Source organism: Trachinotus anak, unplaced genomic scaffold (assembly GCF_046630095.1).
Source record: "Trachinotus anak isolate AG129_WGS33_773 ecotype Australia unplaced genomic scaffold, CSIRO_AGI_Tana_v1 ptg000007l, whole genome shotgun sequence".
NCBI classification, from domain to species: domain Eukaryota; kingdom Metazoa; phylum Chordata; class Actinopteri; order Carangiformes; family Carangidae; genus Trachinotus; species Trachinotus anak.
In genome coordinates, this window is record NW_027273858.1 from 23,739,133 (window position 1) to 23,761,968 (window position 22,836).

At 39.4% G+C, this 22,836-nt stretch overlaps 1 protein-coding gene across 1 annotated transcript in view; it reads right to left on the minus strand.

Annotated features, from left to right (window-relative positions):
- Positions 1–2,787: 2,787 nt before the first annotated feature.
- Positions 2,788–22,836, minus strand: part of LOC139623346 (collagen alpha-1(XXIII) chain-like) — a 50,303-nt gene continuing 30,254 nt past the window's right edge. The window contains exon 3 of the mRNA XM_071481499.1: positions 2,788–5,134. Within this exon, the coding sequence (XP_071337600.1) occupies positions 5,088–5,134 (47 nt within the window). The 3' untranslated portion in view covers positions 2,788–5,087. The remainder of the gene's footprint in view (positions 5,135–22,836) is intronic.

Here is a 22,836-nt window from a genome sequence, read left to right on the forward strand (position 1 = left end):
ATTGGTACAAAAAGGATAGAGTAAATTTTACAGATAAAGTCCACATAATCAAAGATACCTGTACTGTACCAGGCCAGAATAAAATGAATAGGAGAGACTCCAGGTAGTTACTTGTAGGGATGTCACCATACCAGAAATTCCACAAGTCTCAATACCAAACTGGACACATCAGCAAAAAGAGGCTGCAGCACACACCATGTCCAAACATGCGCACACAAACACACATCCCTCTATATAGTATGCAAACAGTAGTTCAAATAGACTAATATGGTGACAGACTGATACTGTCAAAATATTCATTTAACCACAGTTCCCACCTCACAGATGTTTGCCTCCACCAGTCAAGTTGCAGGAAAAATGGTCACCATCTCCCCTTCCTGAGTTACAGTGCTGAACGATGGCCAGAAGTGTTTTTGCTGAACATTATGACAACACAATGAAGTTGACATTTAAATGTTTGGTTATAAATCATTATCATTTAATTGTTTAATCTTATTAGAAATTTGTGTCATGACTTCCATATGAATTCTTCATTTATGGCCAATTGTGGGGTCACAGTGACCTTCAGTGTGACCTTTGACATTTGACCACCAAATTCTTATCCGTTCATCCTTGACCCCAAGTAACATTTGTTCCAAATTTGAAGAAATTCCCTCAAGGTGTTGCTGAGATATCTTACTCACGAGTATGGGATGGATAGATGGATGGATGGACAGAGGAATCACATTTACAGAACCTGTAACCTATATAGAAAAACAAGTACCCTGGTGTATTCAGAATTTTGGGATTTACTTGGTATTGTGACATCCCCACTATAATATTTTATTTTGGCCTTTTCAGATCAGTGACTGCACACAATAAAACACTACTGAGCAGTAACATGCCGCCTTAAATTCTGTTCAAAATGGATTCAGTTAATCGTATTTTAAAAAGATTTTTCTGAACTGTCTCTGCATTTCACCATAAACACTCATGCATAGGTTGCATAGGAGAACACACTGCTAAAAGTCCTTATGTTTCTGCAAAATAAACGCTCAAAAGTTTATTAACCCTCTTAGCCCCACTTAAATACTTTGCTAATACAGATATGACAAAATATCAATTGTGCCTTTCATCAAAAACAAATCACAAGGAGCTAGATTAAAATGGCCTTCAGTTCTGTCCAGGTTCTAAGAACAAGAAAGAGCACATTGTCAAAAGTCTTGTGTGTTGTGTTTTATTGAGCGAGTGGAACACAAATCAGTGCCTCTTGTTGTGAGTCGCTCTTTAGCAAAGCGTGGAATGTGAATTGGTTGGAAGTCAGAAGAGGAACTCTTGACATTTTCCAAAAAGCTGCTGAGGCATTGACTCTTAACGGAGGAGAACGATAACTGCCCGCTCTTGAATGCCTGCATGTCATCAATATTCCTCCATGAGAAGTCCAGTGAGAGGCAACCAGGAGGAGGGGCATAGAGAGTGAGTGTGTATGTGTGTGTGTGTGTGTGTGTGTGTGTGTGTGTGTGTGTGTGTGTGTGTGTGTGTGTGTGTGCGTGCGCGCCTGTGTATGTGTGAATGTGTGCTGGCTGCAAACAGTAATTGTTTTGATTGGCTTTGGTGATTGAATATAAATTAAATGTTGTTGTGTTGTGCATTCCTTTTATGGAGGGGCTTGATGATGCATTGTGACAAATGTCATCTAAGTTTGAGGAATACTTCGTAATCCAGTCTTGTCTGCAGATTATGCATTTCGTTATGTTACAGAAAAACCATAACTTTATGGAACATATAGATTAGCAGCACAGAAGAAGTGGTTTGAAAGGTTTCTAAGGATGATGATATAACACGTTTTGCAGGGAGGAGTCAGGTTTTTCAGTGGAGTATTCCTTTCTTAATGCTCCCTGATATATTCTTTGTTATATAAAAAAATAATGTGTGCCAACTACTCAAAAAACACATTAATTACTGAGGAATGTGTCAATCATGATGCACCATCCCATCCCAAATGACCAAAATTATCTGTCTGCCAATACAACAAGACAAGACTATTGAAGGACCAAGCGCTGCAAAAACAGAGGGATTCATTGTTAAAATATACTCAACGTGGGAGGATGACGCACCTTCAAGTCCACCACTGAACATGAGAAAGTGGTGCATAGAGAGAGATTTTCACTTTTATTACTTAGTTTGAGGAGCTGAAATTGAATTATTTGAAAAACAGCTGCCTGCCTCTGCTGTAAAGAATTTGGAATCAGGCTATTGGAGTTATCATGCATACCTCTTTGGTGCGTTATTTGTATATGGATCCACAAAACACTTGTATATTGCGTCATGCAATATATGATATTGTTAATACTGTGGACGCTCTGAGCACACTAGTAATGCATTCCACTATTTGCGTTATCTGTATGGCATATTGGCATTTGCATTTACGGATACATTTTAAGGTACGTTGCAAATAGAGGGGCAGCATTAATTGTTTTTCATCTGGAGTGGCAGAAGGTCCTGCTTTTAATCTTCCTTAATTTATAAGAACCCTGCATTTTACAGTTTTGTAGCAGGAAATGAGTGAATGATGTTAACCAAACTACAACTTTGGAATGACAATTAACTTTCACTGAGAGAAAGTGAAGAAAAGAATTCAGACAGAGATGGAAAGGTATACTCCTGAAAGGTATACTTATGAATCAAGATCACAATTTTCTAGCTGATAGCTCATTTGAAGGATATACATTTTATACTGTGCTTTCATCAATGTGACAGAAATTTACTTGCACTTCAGTGTTGAGGTTCTGAGTGAGTGTGGCTAGTGTTTGACTAGTAACACTTTTACTAAATCAGGCAGTCAGAGAGCAGTGCATGGGTGTATGGCCAGGTGATGAGTGTGAACATGCTGCATTTAGGTGTCTGTCCATTAGCTATTGGGTCTCCAGGAGCTGTCTGGAGGGGGCAAATGTCACCCACTGCCGGAAGGAACCTTTCACTTGAATTACACAGTAACCCTCCAACATGTGGCTCCCATTTGGTAAGTGCTGCTGAATGAATGGAAAGGCAGGGAGGGGGTGGTGGGAGAAGGGTAAATTTTGCCATTGTGCGTGGGAAATTTGGTTTGGTTAATGGTGCCACCTCTTTTGTGTAGCTGGACTGAATATTTGTTTCAAATGGTGCTTTTGTTTTTAGCTTTTGACTGACAGCTTGTGAAGGACTCCTGATGATATTCTGTTCAGTGTTTCCTATCATCTTTGATTATTGTATGGTGTGTTATAGACACAATACCCATGCTCATATGTTACTGTGAGCAACTGGAATTTTGAATTTCCCTCTGGGATCATTAAAGTTTCTATCTCTCTCTCTCTCTCTCTCTCTCTCTATCTATCTATCTATCTATCTATCTATCTATCTATCGATCCTGCGATGTGATTTGTGAGTCATGATCTATTATGTTTTACCAAAGTGACTATTAAAGGAGAACATGGAAAAGCAACCTGGCTATATTGTGACCCTGCACTTTGTGCAATGTAAGCTAGGATGGGAACCAGTCTCTTGTGATTGTGAACAGGAATACACTGTACATTGATATGGAAATACACAATATTTACTCATCCAACATTTACCTTGACCTGAGACTATCTTACTGCTTAGTTACTTCTTGGCTGGATGAATGTTTTCTTGGCCACATTTCTCAAATTTCCCAGTGTGTAAAGTTTGCCATGAAATAGATTAATCTCAGTAGAAATGCAGCAAATCAGTGAATTCACTTGTGAAGGTGAAGTAAATTTACACAAAACTTCTCTGGTGAACTTGGTGAACTCGAGAATTTGCACTGTTGACCAACTGCAAACTGTTTTGACGGTGCTGACCTTTCGGTGAAGAGTTGATGGTAAAGTACATGCATGAAAGGTTGATTGACTCTGTTCTTGCCTACTTTTATGATGCTGTTGACTTAGGTTTAACTTACATATTCATTGTCCATGAAATAGCCTGGGTGATGTCTTCTGGGAGCTTTCTACACAAACCCAGTCCGAGTAGCCTGTGATTGTCTGAATACAGTCTGAGTCACCATAATGCCCAAAGCAGGCCACAACCTTTATGAATCTTTGGCATCCAGACACAGCTGTCAATTTGTGCCCTGTTGCTTCACCTTGGCAGATCGCTATTATGATGGTGTATATGCCAGGTAGTAAGAAAGAACAGATCTCTGCAGATGAAATGGATCTCTGTTGGAGTGGGGGAAGTGCACAGAAACAGCTGTTTATGCCGTACAGCATTCTCTCTCGCTCTCTCTTTCTCTCTCTCTCTCTCGCTGACTGTCCCTTTTCCCTCCATTTTCTCCATTCCCCGGGGAAAATGTAAGTAGGGCTGAAAGTTACTTTTACAACTATGAAAAGCAGGTAGGCAGAGAAACCCACATATTCTGTCTGTCTATGATACCCTCCACTCTGTTTCAGTATAAGTGGGCACCTACACACAACAAACAAAATTCAGCATTGTGCCCTCGCCTATTTAGGTGCATATTAGTCTCTTGACAATGCCCCCTTAAAATAACTACTATCTACTAATTATAAATACAGCACCACTGACTTCTTTTGTTGGTAAATTGCCCAATTGGTTCCACTGCCTCAAGATAGCAATGTGCCAACCATTTGCCTGACCAAACCTCATTTTATCAATACACCTATGGGCGCTCAGATGGCCACAAATGCATTTCCTATTTAAACAATGTGGGCGCCAGAAGGGAAAATGACAACTAAGTCAGTTTGAAACTAGCAAAGCCACTTGGAGCAATGTTTCTAAATCTTGTGCCACTGAGGCTTTCCAAATGCTTTAACCAAATGCTTGATTTATTTATTTGCATCCATTCAAGCAAAGATGTGATTTGTTTATTCTTTGCAGAGTTGCATGCATTCCCAGAATTCAGTCAGCAAGAGGCGGGTTTTTCAAGCATAGCTTAGAACCATAAAATATAACATTTAGTTCATTACATCAAAAAGAGCCATGAGTAAGACTACCATTGCATCCAGATAAGGCTTTATACTGGTATCAGGTATGTTGAGGGGGACTTTCCATGTTCCTCTGCTTCACACCAAAATACAAAATTAACCATGGTCACTTTACCACATGCAGGTCACGTATGGCACTGGTCTACTTACTGGAGGTCCTGCAAGACAAGAGACAGAGAAAGAAAGTGAAACATTAACATTAATAGCTTATGACAACATACATTACATACAGACAGTCTGAATAGCTCAAATGTCCTGCTTGTGATTGGTTCATATTGTATTAACCTGGCTGTTTTCATGGGCTCCTCTTCTGGCCCTAATGATCTGGGGCAGTGCCAGCCATTATTGTGAAGCAACCCGAACCATGTGGGTTTTATGTGTTTAAGAGGAAAGCAGAAAATGTACAAACCAAACAAGACATCTTCTACATCAAAAATGACTTTTAAGTACCAGGGCATGGCTCAATGATGTGTTTAATCTGTTTCCTCAAACAACAAGACACTACCCAGCTATGACCAGGCTTGGTTGTCATGTTCAATCATCAAAGCATAAATCATATAATCAGTGTCAGAGGCCTTGACCATCGTCCATCTGAAAAGCTCTTTGTGTGTTTGTTGTGTTTGGCCTGCCACATTGAACTCCTTAAACTTGAAAACATGCCTGGCAGTATTGGAAATAGTTTTATAATCAATCAGTCCTGGGACGGATGGAAGGAAAGACAAAGCAAGGGAGATCCCAGATCATCATCATCATCATCATGTGTAGCCTGAATTGGGTACAAACTATGAAGCAGCAACGTTGCTTGAACAATGTGCTTCCACTCAAAATTTTTCTCAATGAAATTCTGAGTATAATTGAAATTGCATAGTAGAATTGAAAGCTCCAACCTTCATTATTTTTTTTCCCCATTAGCTTTTAGTACTTTAACTATACAAACAAGTGCTGATAAACAAAAGAACATCTTACTTTTGCCCCAGCTGGACCTAAATATGATGACATGTCTCGGTTCTGAAATGTGAAATGTAGACGTCACTTTAATTGTTTGTTTGATTTGTTAAAAAAGTAATAAATGAAAATGGGCGCTTGAATGTACATTTGAATGGCCAATGCAGTCCAAATTGATTGGTTATGTTGTGTTGCAGCACAGGCTGCTACTCCTGCTATATTGCTAGACTGGCCTCTTTCAGTGTTTTTTCAAGCAGGGCTGCTGTTGGTCTGAAGAAATCAATGGATTATCTACAAGTGGTCCAGCAAGTTACTTTTCATTTTCTTTCTCATTTTCCTCTCTCTTTTTCTTCTTTTCATATCTGCATTTTATGTCTGTTGGCCTCTATTTAATTCTGGCACACATCTGATGTATAAGTGAACCTTCTTGAATATTTCTTTAATTTTTTGATTACTTTAAATACAGCAATGTCTGCTTGTGACCTGCATTACTGGTTTCTGCCTTAAGTGTGTCCACACTCCAGCAGTGAGTCGCCGAAGCTGTACCTCCCACTGAGGACACTGTCGTTATCTTATCAGTATTTTACATTCTAAGGAGAGTTACATTCTACACCCCCACACACATGCATGCATGCACGCACGCACGCACGCACGCGCGCATGCATGCACATACACACACTAATCCTTGTTTTAATGTATTATTGAGGATCCATCATTGAAATTGTTCATTCCCCAGCCTTTTACCCAAACCTTAACCATCACAACTCAATGACTAAACCTAACCCAGGCCTAATTCTATTCCTAAGTCTAAAACCAAGTCTAAACCCTCAAAAAGCCATTTAAACCTGTGGTGTACAGCATTTTGGTTAGCTGTTGGACCCCACAAGCACAGTGGGCTCCCGCTTTTGTTAGACCCACAAATATATAAAACAACATGTATTGGTATCATTTCTGGTGGAGCCTTTACATCATGTGAAATCTTATTTCCTAAAACACTCAAATGGGAATTTATTGAATAGCTGGGTTTATTAATATCTCCAAACAGGGATACAAAAATGCTTCCTTGTTTGGCAGCTTAGATCACACCCAGCTCAAAAAAAGCTTATTCAAAACATATGGGAGAGTGCCATATAATAGATATTTTGCAAAAACCAATAGACTGCCCCTTGACCTTTCCACAAACACAATAACAGCTGTAGTCATCTAACATAATTAATAACTGTTAAACCAAGATAGACATAGCTGCTGTTATGTCAATCACAGCAAGGTGGGGAAAATCATTAATGACCAATCTCTTCTGTGAAATCAAATCCCTGTTTCATAGTGTCTGCTTCTCAGACAGGTCCATTCCAGCCTGGAAGTCCACTGTCAGATCAATTTGTTCACTTTGTACTATCATTAACTGAAAGTCAGTTGGAATAAGGAAAAGAAACAGGTCAGTGGAAGAAGACTGAATTTTTTGGACAACTCAAATAAGTAACTGTTTGGTAATAATATGAAGAATGAAGTAGGGGTTCAGAGCATGTGTTTCCCCATGAGTAACAGCTAAAAGATGTGACATCAATCTCCTCAAACAGAGGAAAAGACAGTTTAAAGACAGGTCTGCTTGATTGATTTAATAAAACTGACTGGGAGTTGAGATTATTTGATTACTTTTCCATCTCTGAAGCCTGACACAGGCAAAGCATCCAGGAGTAAAAAATGATGCAGTCAGGGTGACACTTTCTACCCCTGTGTGCCTAGTAGGTATCTTCACCCTGTCAAATTACCAATGGCCAATATGATCGTCGGGGGGGTCATGTATACATTTAATAATCGCAGCATTCACAACCACTCCAAATCAGCAAGAAGAGGCACGCAGAAACAGCTGTAAACAGCTGACCTATGACTCTAAGTATGATTGTGATGTAAATTGCAGCCAAGTACCTTAATTACCTCCATGAGCTGTGTGTCACAGTTAATGCCACAACAGACTATGTTGATGAGCAAGCCAAATCATCATGCCAAACTGCAATAACTAACTTCCTGTTGTTTTTGGAACACCAATATGCACCTGTCCCTTTCATTTCACATAGTTGTCTATCTTTGCTTCATGTCTCCCTATCAGAATCCCATACCCCCTGCAATGCTCTTGTGGTCCCTGTGGAAAACCTCTGCCCTAGTTCTACTGTCACACCATGAGTTCCACTTGTACACAAGAACTATAAAATTAATGTGAAGACTTTCATGACATCTGCTATTTTTAAGCAGATGTGCGGGTTTCAATATATTTGTAGCATTTGTGACCAGGCATGTTTCTGTTCCAAGTGGTACAATAAATACACATTTTAGGCAGAACTTCCCATCACTACCAGCAGTGAAATCTTAGGGACAATAACTTTAAAGTGCTTACATGTTACACATCAGAGAACCAACAATCTTATCATTTATGAGCTTTCTGTTAGAAGGAATCTGCGTAATGAATTCTCTGTTACAACAAAGCATAGATGTTCCAGTCATTTCTTCAGTTGTGATCCACTCCCCAAAGGGTAAGCTCAAACCTCTTCTACTTCCAAGAGGGGGAAGGCAAACATGGAAGCAAGATTCCTGTTGCATTCTGGGCCTGCCATCACATCCTGTTGGCTGGAGCTGCTCACCCAGGGGACATACTGTAAAGCACCTTGATCCAAAGGCACTTTGGGGGGTTTGGGGGAAGGGAGTTCAAATTTAGCGCATGGACTGGCGCCTGACAAGGGGCCACTGAAGCAAAAGCTTTATGTGCAACAAGCAGTAGGCACATGAAACAAATTTTACACTCACACACACACACACACACACACACACACACACACACACACACAGACACACACACACACACTAAAAGGGAATTTGCTTGACTGCATTGATACCATCTATTCCAAGCCTTCTCCTCTGCTGGGCTTAATGCCGTCTAACTATTGCTAACACCTGTTGTTTCTGCTTATGTAAGGGTACTTGGTAAGATGCGGCCGGAAATGGAGATCTATATTTCATGCCAACATGCAAAGTCATGGGCGTTCCGCCCTTCCTGCTCCTATTATATTCAGTCATTTACTCAACACTGGCTCTTGCATGTATTTAAAGCAATTACACTACCAAATGCCTGGCGCACTTTTCTATACGATCAAATAAGAGAGTATACCAACAAATCTAGGTGCCCAAATGTTCTACTAGAATACCGCATTTAGTGGCTTTTACTTCTGCTTCTGCAATAATTATAAAACCTTTTATGTTACAAAGAGTAAACTAGTGTGGTGGGCAGGTGGGCTGTCACCTTCAGACTATCTCTGTCGTAGCATGTGGATCCAGGAATAACCTGTGGAGTTTCTGAGAATATCTCAACACAGCCTCCTCACCATCCCCTGCTCTCTCAGATTGCCTGCTTCTCCAGTTACCCTTGTAAACACTCCAGTAACCATTGCAAATGTGTCTCATGCCAAGTTTCTTCCAGCTTCCAGACTATGATTGAAAGATAGGACATCAAAAAGCACACATAGACAGAAACATATCAGTCAGTTTTAGTCCAGGAAGATAAATGTAGCAGCTGGTGAGTATTTCATCGTCCACAGGAGGGCGTCCCTGCAGCCTGCTTCAAGGCCTGAGAAAACCCTGTTGAACAGAGCACTGAAGCTAATGTAGATAGAATGTGTGGAACTCGATTTTTAAGATTTATTTTTTCAGTTAAAAGGTACCAGGCAGGCTAAGCAAGATAGCCCAGATATCCTTCACCCAGCCACATCCTGGGCATCGGGCATGTCTGAACCATTTCTAATACCTACCAAAAACTGACAGCATCAGAATGCTTCTACTGAGCTGGGTAGTACAACATCTAATAGAAAAAGTGTTTGTAAGTGTTCTGAATGTCCACAATTTAAATTGGAGGTGTAACAAAAACTGTGCTTTCAGAGCCTCCACCTGACTATATCCAACTGCTTCCCCAGTCTTGCAGAATGTGCCTATTGTGTAAGGGTTTCATGCATACTGAGACTCCTAAGGTTGCATAAAGAACATTGATCCACTAGTTTCTTTATTCTAACAAACAAATGGGCTCTGTGTCTGTGTCTACAATTACAAAGCTGTTAACCTAGTACAAGCTTTATTGGACAATTGTGACACGATGAATTTTTTGTTCATGTTTTTTTCCAGGACCAACTGGAGACATTTCATCCTTTATAAAGTCTAAGTGCAGATATAAACTTCTGGTTTGCATTGTATAGGTGGGGTGAGGTGGGGGTGTTTTTTCTATCTCAGTCTACATTACACAAAAACTCATTCCACTCTGATGTCTAAGGTTTCATTAAAAATTGTGCTGACAGGAAGTTTCCATGTCCAATCACCTAGACGGCTGTGAGGCCAACACAATTCAACTTTGCAGATTTTTAGGGGAAAAGAATACACTTTTGCACTTCTTTCTATCATATAATGGGGAAATGCATCCACCTCTTATTGAGACCTGGAAAACTAGTTTTTCAGACTTCATGCCTTTTGAGTACTTATTGCAAATATCACCCTCACACATAAAGTTCTTCAGTTCCGAGCCTTCTGAGGGAGACAGTTGAGATTAATTGACTGCTTTGAAAAAGTGAAATTATACTGACCTCTCCTTGCTCCGCTGCTGTCGCTTCATCAACATAGGAACTAATAAACCCTAACAACAATTGATGCTGGGTTCAGAGCCCTCCACAAAAAGAAAGAAAAACTTAATGAGACACATTTAATCAAACAATTCCAGCATGTCCACTGAAAACAGAAGCCCAGTAAAAAATAAAATGTCCTGAGCTGTAGGCAGATGGAGTCAGGATGAAGATTCCCATCCTTCATCCTCATCCTCTGCATATTAACTATAGACAGCTCAGCCATTCCCATGGAGCCCTTATAACTTTGTTCCCTTGTTAAACATGAAGTCATAGTTATAAAGCTGCATATGATTTCTTTGGCTCCAGGCTAACCTGATGTCATGCTATGAGAAAATGTCAAATGTGAAGAAAAGAGAGTACGCTAACATGAATAGAGAGGATGTACCCACAAATTTGGCCAAATTTCCAACAGGTCATTTATTTTGAAGAGGGAGATTCATGACCAAAAGCTCTCACAATATTTGCATCTATAGCCTCTTTGGAGTCTTTATGCTTTAAGGTTGAGAATAACATGTCATTTGTTTGAATGAAAAATCCAAGTGTAAAACTACCATTTATTGCCACTGAAAATACTGCGTGATAATTCATCATTCATCATGCATTATTAACAGTAACTAATTTCAATAAAGCGTCCTTTGCTGTTTTATGTCATGCCATTCTTGTCAATCCAGGGGAAACACTGGAAAAATGAATGAGTATTGCTGTTATGCTGTCAAATCCTCTTATAAGGACACTGGAATATTTTCCAACAGACCTTAGATGACAAAAAAAAATATATATAAAAAAAAAAAAATAGCTGAGCCTGGGTTTAAATAATCATGTAGGAACTCTAACAGCAGATCACCACAAAGACAACATTGTAAACATTGCATCTTTGACAGACAGTCCACTCTAAATCTAAACAATTATTCTAACAATTATATTAAATTTATTTCAGGAAGAAGAAGAGGCAGGTACTAATAAATGTCCATCTGTCAAAGTCTGGACAGAAAAACAGCTTTCTGATGCAAACCATGGAGATGAGTAGGACTGAAATAGAGGCACATGAATCATGCCTTTCCCTTTCACTTTTCTTTCCTCAATTTAAACCACACAGACACATTAATTATGTGTGAATGCTGAGGCATTCACATATATTGTTTTTCAAATTTTTATTTATCTGTGAATGCCATATGCCAGTTTAAGTTTTATGCTTTTTTCAGACAATTTCTGAGTTTATAATGGGTGTGTATTGTGCGGAATGTTCAGTGCTAGAGTGGGTGACATCACAGCTAGCGTGAGAGAGGGAGTAAAAAACACAATTTTGTGACATTTGTTCTGATTCACGTAGTGTGTCTACCAAAGCCCAGAGACTTACAGAATTTGAATTATGAGCCTCTGAGTGATGAGAGCACCATCCAACTGCCCCATTAACTGCAATACAAATTCAGAAGAGTATTTTCAGACAAAACCAGATGTAACTCATTTTGAAACCTGCTCTCAAGTCCACATTTTTGACTCTAGAAACGCCAAAACCACATCAATGTGTTCAGAAATGTCTCTTCTCACCCATGGAGTGGAAATTATTCTAATAGGAGGTACCGTTGTTAAGAAATTAAGAGGCATCTTAGAGGTTCACAGAGCCAAATTCTCACTCATCTCTGTGTAAGCTCAGTATCTTCCAGGTAGGTCAGACTGTACTGTATTCACACTGTCCCCAGGTGAGATTGTACTGTATTTAGATACCTTACACACAGTCCTTCAGACTGAGCTTGGGTCAGATTGCACTACATATTCAAAATGTAAAAATTCACAACAGAAACCTATGTTTCCACTTCAAATGTTAAGAAATTTAAACTCTCAGTTCTTTCAGGATTTTCTTCAACAATTCAACTTTTTTTTTAACATTTTATACTTTTCTGCCTTCATTTTAAACTGTTTTTAATCTTCTGCTACTGAAATTCAAACTTTTAACCCTTTCAGAATTTTGCTTCAACAATTCTACTTTTTCCTTCAACAACTCAACTTTTTTAAACTATTTCATGCCATTCTGCTGACAGCTAAGACTTTCTGTTTTTGATCTTCTGCTACTGAAATTCAAACCTCTAGCTCTTTCAGGATTTCAATTCAACTTTATTTGGCCACTTCATGCATTTCAGCCTCCAGCTGACAATTTTTGCTTTTCATCTTCAGCTATTGCTTTTTTTCTCTACTTGTTTCAACATTTCCTTCAGCTTCTTTAGCATTGTTCCAGCAATCTCATTCAGCTCTCAGCATTCACACAGCATTTTCTGCAGGAAATGCAATTTCTAGTTCTAATCTTAATAGCAGAACAAGCTGAAAACACACCATCTATCATATTATCAACCTATAAAGCTGTTGTGTAATAAGTAATTGTCATCTTTCTAACCATCTGAATGAATTCCAATGTTCACTTTCCTTTTAGTTTTGAGAATAGGAGGTTTTGGTTGGTAGTTTTGGACTTTCTTCACAAGATAGTTGCTAATTTTGACTTTCTGCTCTTTGGTTCTAGGTAGCCGTGTACAGTTAACTGATGCTTGATACCAGGTTAATGAGAGTGAAGTTTTAAAGGGTACAAAAGAAATCAAAGCAATGAGCTAAAAGTGAAGTCAAAATATTTATTACTGAAACTTAATAAAATCAAGCTTAAATTGTGGTTGAAGCAAAGAACAAACTCTATTTTTCCAATAAATTCAAATGAGTTGAGTGAGCCTCAGAGTCTGCTGGAAACCACTCAGTGGGTGAATGGTATAACCTTTCTGAGGAATGTGCAGCAAATACAAGGGCAGGCTCTGTGGAGTGATGAAAGACAGTACATTTACCACATATATGTGTGTCAACATATTTCACTGCATTAGTTCCATGCTCCCATGCAACAAACACTTTGCCCAGAGCTTGAGAAGCTAATAATGCCCTGGGTCTATCATTAAGAAATTAGGCTAAACAGCAGTGCCCCAGGATACAGGGTTACATTTCCCTGACTCAGTAATTTAGCTAACCACTAGAAATGCACAGTCAGGGCCTTTTTCCAAGAGTACCAGGGACTTTAATGGGCCTTTAGCCACCATTCCTTCAGTGACTTAATGGTGGGGTTGCATTCAGGCAGTTTATTCAAGCTTTGCTTTGTACACAGTGATCTGTTGTTATACCTTAGGGCATGAATTGGCAGGACACAAAAGATCTATGGAAGGAGAAGAAATTAGTTAGATTTTCTATTTCAGTCAGTAGTTTAGGAAACCGAGCAAAGCAAAAACCCACCTTAAAGCAGAAAATAAAACAACACAAGCTGCCAATGGATAATTCATGTGAACAAATAAAAAAAGAAGACATTAACACGTATTGAGAATAAAAAAGTCTTTCTCTTTTAAAAAATGAGTATGTGTGACGAAACTCAGTGGAAAAAGATGTAAAGGATTCCACCAACAGAGCCACTGGAAAAAGACTTCTTTTCAAGGCTTTTGGCTAGGATGAACCCACTTCCCACACTGTAATCCAAGAGGGGCCCCTTTGCTGTTAAATCACCTTCAAAAGTTTACGGGCCTGTCATGAAAACCAATATGTCATCCAGCTCACACTTCCTCTACTCAATGCCACCAACTAAAGGAAGTGTCAGAGCTGTGGGAAGTCAAGGAGAGACAGAGGAGTGTGAGGAAACAGAGAGACAGTTAGACCTACAATTCATCTGCTGGAGTTTTAAAATCATCAAGATTGATTCAAATGTATCCTGTGGGTTTTGGAGCCTCTCCCCAGAAGCTGTGCCTGGGGTGGGTGGATGTCTGAGATGGGATTTGATGGGAAAAGCTCAATGGGTAGAGACACTTAAAAAGGCAGAAGATGTTACATGGGAAGATCTACTAAAGGGACAGGGATTTGATTCAGATGCCATGCTGTAGTATGCAAAAATATTGCAAAGTAAATAGAAAAATGTAAATAGACCTAAGATAGTTGGGAAATTGATGCCAAGTGTTTAATTTCCATTACCTACTGCAATATGTATACCAGGGGGCATGGCTCTTATTTCTCTCCAACTACAAAATGTCAGTTTTACATTTCTTGCTGTGTACAGGATAAACAAGCAAGATACACCCTGCTAATTAGAGATCTTTAGAGGTACGATAGGTGTACTTTTAAACTTTGGACAGGTTAGCTTCTATATAATTGAAGGTAATCTAGAGTCTATAGAATAATAGCTTCCTGGTTTTTGCTCCATACATAACACAGCAACATAGAACTGCTATCAATCAATTCATCACATTCTTGGTCAGAAAGAGAATAGCTTCTAAAAAACTGAACTATGTCAAATGGAAATTTCCTTTTGACCAAACCCACCTGAGGAACTCATTCACAAATCCTTGTAGGGTTCCTGCAGTATCAGTTTCACAAGTCACTACTTTTCCCAGACTTTTGATTTATAGATTTTACTGTATTTAGTATAATTGATTTCCACAGTCACCTTGTCCCCACTGACTCATATCACATCCACAAGTGTTGGAAAAAAATAAAATGACAGAGTCTCACAATAGTTTTCCTTACTTCTTCAAAACTGAAACCCCTTGAAACCTATCGATGCACATGATAACATTGTTCTCAATTATCTGTTAAATACAAATTCTAATAGGCTGAGCAAGTGGCAGTTCTAATGTGAGCAGTATCCAGGCACACCCTCTTCCTCTCAGCCAGACATTTATAACAGTCTGTGGGCGTTACGAGAGGGAAAACCCCACCAATGTTTGACCTTCCAAGCACATTTGCTTAGTCCAGACAAATGGCATCTCAACAAATTCACCAAGGTACACTCACTGAGTGTTTTATGCATAGGTTGAGACAATAGTATCTGTAATGTGCAAGTTGCACAGTTGCCCTTCCACCATGTTTGGTTTTTGTCACCATGTTTTTGTTTTTTGTCCCACTGTCCATTTCAAGTTCATTTAATTCAGAATACTTCACTTGTCCATCAAGGCTCCTTTGAGGCTAGCTGGTTTGCATACAAAACACGCAAAACACATCATAAACATAAAAATGTTATTCACACACATGAAAACAATCTAAACTAGGATTATGGCCTTGTGGTTCTACGTCTCTGCCAACCAGTGAAGTTGCAGTAAATAAGATCCCAATCTCCCCTTTTGCTCCTGAGTTACAGTATTCAATAATGAGCCAAGTGTTTTTGCAAATGATGTTACAGTGAAGGTGACCCTTGACTATTTGGATACAAAATTCTAATCAGTTCATCCTCAAGTTCAAATGAATGTTTGTGCAAAATCAAATTACCTTTAGGTGTTCCTGATATATCACATATATCTTAAGGTCACCATGGCCTTAACCACCAAAATCTTATCATCATGAACATTTGTGCAAAATCTGACTGATGATCTGATATCATATTCAAGAGGTCACAAATGTGTTTTGTAAGGTCATAGTGACCTTGACGATTGATTACCAAAAGCTAATCAGTTCATCCTTGAGTCCAAGTGAACGTTTGTGCCAAATATGAAAGGAATTCCATCAAGGTGTGACTGAGATATTGTGTATAGGATTTGTAAAACAGGATTTTGATATGGCAGCAGGGGTTGCTCCCATATATTGGCCTGCTCTCAGCTCATATGGAACTACAGTACATACATAACAACATTTTCTAAAATGGGATTAAATCATCAAACCAGTGCCATATCTCTGTTGGAGAGACATAATCAAAAAAAGAACTGTGAACCATGAAAAGGGAACGGGGTCTTGTTTAATGAGCTTACATAATGTTTTTTGATTCACTTCCAACAACCTAGAAGCTGTAGGAATTTTTATGAGCTAAAATTTTTCAACTGTCTGTTTGTCAGTGTTATTCAATGCAGGGCCACTGACATAGATTATAGTTTTCAAATCACAATTAGTTTCTTTCCTTACATCCTGTGGTCTTAAAACAACCAAAACAGAGCAGTATGATTGGTCCTCAGGTGGCTGAAATCTGTATCCCCCATTACTTCTTAAGTCAGTCTTCTGCCAAGTTTAAGAATGTGTTTCTGTGAGGACTGGAAAAGATGAGTAATTCTTAAATTGAGTTACCAGGAAGGAGAAAAGGTAGCTGCACATTATGCTATGCAAGCTATTAAAACAGAAGCTAAGACAGACAAACGGTAGAGAGATTGCTGAAAAAAATGGGTCATCAATGCTTTTACCATGTGTGCTCTAGGAGTTTGGCATTTGTCCAGCGTCACACACCACACTACACTTAGTGTTAAAACAGAGGCTCTTGCTCGAATTGCTCTCACCTGTTTCACCTCTCAGGCTTATAACAAACAAAAACATCACAAGTCTTGTATGTCAGAGGGAACCAAAGGGTTCTGACTCTGATTAGAGAGGGTCAAACTGGAAAGAAGGAAGTCAAAGAAATGAAGGAAGAAATCACAGCAAAAACCAAAAATATTAGACCTTTTCTATATATATCATGAAATCCCTCCATTAAGGAAAAAAATTAGATTTGGGCCTGAATTTATAAACCAAAAAGAAACCAGCACCTCTCCAAGCCTTATGACCATTCATTTTTATCTTTAAGTTTTAAACATCTTTTATTAAAATTTTAAATATCTTTAAACATCTTTTGAAAACAGTTTTTCAACACAATTCCACTCTGATTTTTATTTAAGCCACCAATTTTTTAAAAACATCTTCATTGCCCTGCACCCAAAGTTCTTTGATGCACATAGGTTGGTTGAAGTTGGGATGCACTGTTGAAAGGAATCAACATAGTTCATCCTCTTCCTGCAGCCTTGACCAGTGAAGGGGTGAGCACTTTCATAGCCTTTTTGGAGAGATGGGGAACTCCACAGTGGGCAAGTGAGACTTCACTCATCTTTTAAATATAGTCTCACTTGAGTTCTGATAGACTAGGGCCTCCTCCTCTTGCATGGTCAGTCCATTATGGGAGGTCACTGGGAGAGAGATTGGATTTCTCACCCACTGATTTGCTCTGATTTTCTCCTCTTCAAATTACTCTCAAAACTGCTAATGTATCCAGTTTAAAAGTGTAATGACCACCTGTTGTGCAAACAGGCCAACAATGCAACCCAGTTCATGTCCCCCATGGTTCACCAGTGGGGAGCTGATTCTGGTGAGGAAGAGGAAGACTTCCCAGTTCAAATCACATAAGCAGGTGAGGACCTTGCCCCAGGACAGTCACTGGAACTCAGAGTGCTGGAGCAGCTCCTGGAGGTGAGCGCTCATCTCATTGCAGAAGACAGAGAAGAGATGGGCATTCATGGTGCGTGATTTAATCAGATTTAAAAAAATTTTCTGCCTCATCCAGGTCTGCATGCAGCTCTTTGGGTATCTTCTTGTTCACCAAGGCCTGTCAATGAATAATACATTGCAAACAGTGGCAGGGGCAGCTGCTTGCACCTGGTTAACCAGACCACTTTGGCGATCTGTCATTGCCCTTGCATCATCAGTACATATTCCACAACAGCGGCCTTTGAATCAAATCAGTCAAAGCCCTTAAGATTTCCACTGCTGTAGTACAAGGCGGCAGAGAATGACAAAACAAAACTCTGGAGTTGAGTTGATGCTGTTATACTCATCCAGCTTAATGGAGAAGAACTGGCTCTCACAAATACTGTCCAGCACCTGTTCTTTCACATCACATGTCATGTCTGAGATGTGGTGCTGGATGGTATTATCAGACATTGGGATTACAATTAGCTTGGCAGCAGCAGCCTCTCTCGTCAAAAGGGAGGAGTAATGTTTCACGAATGTTGTGGGGTTTTCCTGATTTAGCTCTGTGTAAAGCCACATGATATTCTTCAGTTGCCTTGGTATTAACAATGTTAAACATCTCAATACGTTTAGCTTCCTATCAAAAAACTATTGTAGCTTGATCACCAAACTTGGCTGCTTGGTCTCAACACCTAAGTTTACATTGTGGGGCACCCTGGCAGCTCACCTGATAGATTTGAACCCAGGCTGCTGCAGTAAGGACTGAGCCTGCATGGTATATTCAGGCTCAGTCCTTACTGGCCTGCTTTCAAATTCAATTCACACCCTTTGCTACATGTCATCCCCCTCTCCCTCCTCCCTAACTTTCCTGTCTCTCGCTCACTGTCCTATCATAATAATGCAAAAAAATGTCTTGTTTACATGGTCTCACAATGTCATTAGTTAGCACCTCTTTGCAAATAACACACTGCTGCAATGGAGCAACATTAGGACCAAACTATGAATCATCAGTCATTCTCCCTCCATTTTCTGCTCACCCCAGACTCTGTCTCTTCTCTCACTGTAGGTACTAAAGAATCAATCCATTTTGCTACAGCTCAGGTTAGCTAACCAGATGATTACTGTCATTTTTTTTTTCTCATGCTGCACCTCCGTCTGATCTCTAGCACCCCCCAGGGGAAGCATGCCTCACACTTTAAAAACTACTGCTCTAATCTGATTCCTTCTAACACCTTATTCTGGGTTTCTGAAGGCCAGTGTGGTTGCCAACATATCTGGAGCAAAGCCAGCAAAGCCAGTAGAATATAGTTTGCAGTCTTCAGAGAATTATATTCCCATCAGGTTGGAAAAGGGTCTGAAAAAAGGACTAAATGAGTTTTGGAGGTCAAAACCAATCTAGCATAGACATGAATCAGAAAACAAAAATAAGAGCCAATGATACAGCAACATGAGCACACATCCAAACCTAAACTTGTGTTAAACTTGCCAAAAATCAGTATTGCTGTCAACAACCATCTATGTGGCTGCATACATTTCTTGATCTGCCCACTGTGTGTCTGGACAAACATTCAAATGCATGTATCTATGCAGACACCTGAAAACAGAATAGCAGGTGCATCTGCTGCCCAATTCAATCTGTTTTGGGTAACTTCTTATCCCTTTATTGCTAACTTATGCAGCCCTCCCCTCTCCTGCTATGGTCCCTAAAAACATACTTTAAAAACATCACCACTATGAAAGACATGCCATAATGTCCAAACTACCAGAAATCTTTACTTCTCATTTGCAGTCTGCTGAATATCCATTGGCATCATTAAATATGCCAATGACACACACACACATACCTTGCTACTAATTTAAAGATGAATTTCAGCACTGGAAAAGAGGCTGTTTCTTCAGACATCATACAAGTCATCATCACCTTCACAAGTGGAGCTAAGCCACATGAGGTGCAGGGCCTCTCTTTAGGCTGCAGTTGTAACAAAGCTTCAGCGGCTACCTCTTCTTCCATATATTATTGTGTGTGATTCCACAGCTCTACATCCAGCCTTATTACAGTAGTGCCAAATATAAGAGACAACATCATATCAACAAACCACTTTTCTTTAAAATATTATAGGATTTTCATGTCAGAGAGCATGTTGGAGGGATTGTTTGGTTTCTGAGTTGGGACATGCCCCTATGAACATGTTTTGTGCCAGACCTACAAAGAAGTAGGATGTACCTCTTGTAGTCTGAGCAAATTGCAAAATTCCTCTAAATGACATAGTCATTCATAGTCATCTGGAAGTCAAAGACATGCAATCCCCAAACTAGAACCACAGGAAACTAGAACCAATGAAAACTGGTCAGAAAAGTCACCCTTTAAGAGGGCAACATGGTGCTAATGGTAAAGTTATTAAAGGGAACAGTGGTATCACTAACAGCAAACGCTTCTACCAGACCCAATCTCCCTCTTTCTGAAGGTTGTTGTTCAAAAATGAAAATTATCCTGTTAAATGATTAGCTTCAGGGTTAGCCAGTTTAACACTGCCCATGTTTACTGTTGTTGGCGTGGCAGCCATCATTTTCTGGGACTTTTCTCATTCAGTACTAAAAATATTAAATTGAGGAAATGTCAGTGTTTCGGTTTAAACGCACAGTATGTGACTTCTGCCGCAAGGGGTCTCTCAATCAAGACAAAAGAGACCATTGGATGATGGCATGGGATCATGGGAGTTTGATTATAACTGCTAAAAGCACTGAAAGTAGTTTCACATTTAAAATCACTGCTTCGCTGACACTGTACAGAAGACACAGGACATTGGGGAAGGGTTGGGAGCTTAGACTGCTTATCTAACTAACTAACAGCTAATTTATAAACCAGACAGCAGTAATGAAGCAACGTCACTTTAAAAATCAACAATTCACTGGCACTGTTCGGCAGATCCAGGACATTAGGGAAGAGTTGGGGGCTAAAACTGCTAACCTTTTTTGCAGTTTTCGCAGTTTTTTTTCTCAATCTTTATTGAAAAACATTCATGCCAGTTTGTGGAGCAGTGTGCCGTTTGCCATTAGCAGGGACACTTGAATGTCATAAGACCAGGCTCAGAACGGAAGCTGTCATCACAGATATTAGCCACCTGGACTCGTCTGACCAAAACAAATGAATCAAGCACACATGGAGACAGGATAAGTGTAAACAATCATTTCAATATAGCACACAACTCCACATTTTCTGTAGGTTACACACTGTTTACACTGGATATAATGGCATCGCAAAGAAAAATGAAAAGAAAGTATTTATGGGAAACCGGAAATACCACATTATTAATGCTCAGCTAATTCACAGTTACACAAACACAGATGTCTAGTGAGGTTTACTTTAGTCAGAAAGAGACAATAAGACAACAGGACCATTCAGTAGTCAAACTACATATTTACCCTGTGGACGGAAAGCTGATAGTTGATTGACTGACTGAAATTTTGCTGCTGTTTGTCAAAATGTAATTATAAGATGTCATTAATTCAGCTGATACTGTGCTGACATGCAACTGATATTGTAATAGCCCTGGTCATTTATAAAGCAAAAATACGTAACATGCTGGTTCCAGCTTCTCCAGTGTTTTCTCCATTTCTTTTCTTGTCTTTTTAAAAAATATAATTTCAAAGTGAATATCTTTGGTTACAGCACAGAAAAGGGAAAATCATAAAACCCAGAATAAAACCTCAAAACTGAAATTACAGTCAAACAAAGTGATCATTAATCAGGTCAATACTGTATGACATCCCCATTACTTGCTTGTGAACAAAACAGTGTCTATTTGTTGTTATGTAGGATGACTGAGCTACATCACTGCCAGGCATATTACGATCTAACCAACACAGGAGGCCATTGTAATTTCTGTGCTAAATCTTTAGGTCAATACTCAGTGGATTGCCCATCTCCGTCCCAAACCACCTAACAAAATAAACAGTAATGGCTGATGAGAGATGGCATGTCCACTGCAAAGACAAACAAAATGAAAAGCTCAATCACTCGATGGGATCAGGTTTCGTACGGGGTAGTCCCAAATGAGAAAAACAGGCCTAGCCGAAAAAACTTTTTTCCTCCAGCTTGGCAGCATTATGACTGACAAGACACCCTCAGATTCCTTCATCTCACCACCAGCGACCCCGTCTGCACATCCTTGTTTCCTTCCTCTTTAACATCCAAAAAATAACCTTGTTAGAGAATAGAAGTTGACAAATAAAAATATTCTCATATGGACCAAAAGCTGACACCACACTGTTGTGTTGGTCAGGAGGAAATGCAGACCTGACAGGGTTGCTAGAGGAAAAGTAAGGACTAGGCACTATCTAATGTCCTACTAGTGGTGTAGAAACCAGATAAAGCCCAGTCAGAATTACTTAATGACATAATTTGAATGGCAACAACTGTTTTAGTGAGTGTTTTAGTGATGTTCAATGTGCAGTGTATGTGCAGTATGTACTATCTTAGTGAGTCGCTGTGTGAGTGAGAGAGGAGGAGGTGGTACAGGGTGTGGCAATGCCAATCCAGCAATGCACTGCAGTCTTGGTGCCAAGAATGAATGTGTCTCTCTCAGAGTAGGTCAACTTCTCAACACACTTGTGTTACATAATATTTTGGTCACTTTGTATAGTGAAGGTGCACCTATATGCTTCCCTTTCATGTTTTGTTGGTCTTTCACACAAGCAAACAAAAAAGTTGTATTCCAGTTATGCCATCAACATGAGCAAGACATGATGAATTGATGATTTTTACCAGCTCTGTAATCCACAACTGTTAGTAGGCTGATGGCATTTCCTTTACCCCCGGTATCTCTCTTTACACATATCTGAAGGCCACAATTACACACAGCAAATATGCTGGATAAATTTTGTGACATATAATAATAGCTTTGAGTTTACACGTGAACACCATTCATTGTCTGCAGTCATAGTCCACCATATATTTAGATGTTGAGAAGGTCATCTGCATGATTGTTATAAACCAAAAAAAGAAAGAATAAAGAATCTTTGGCAGCACATGATTAACACGATTAAAAAAAAAACTC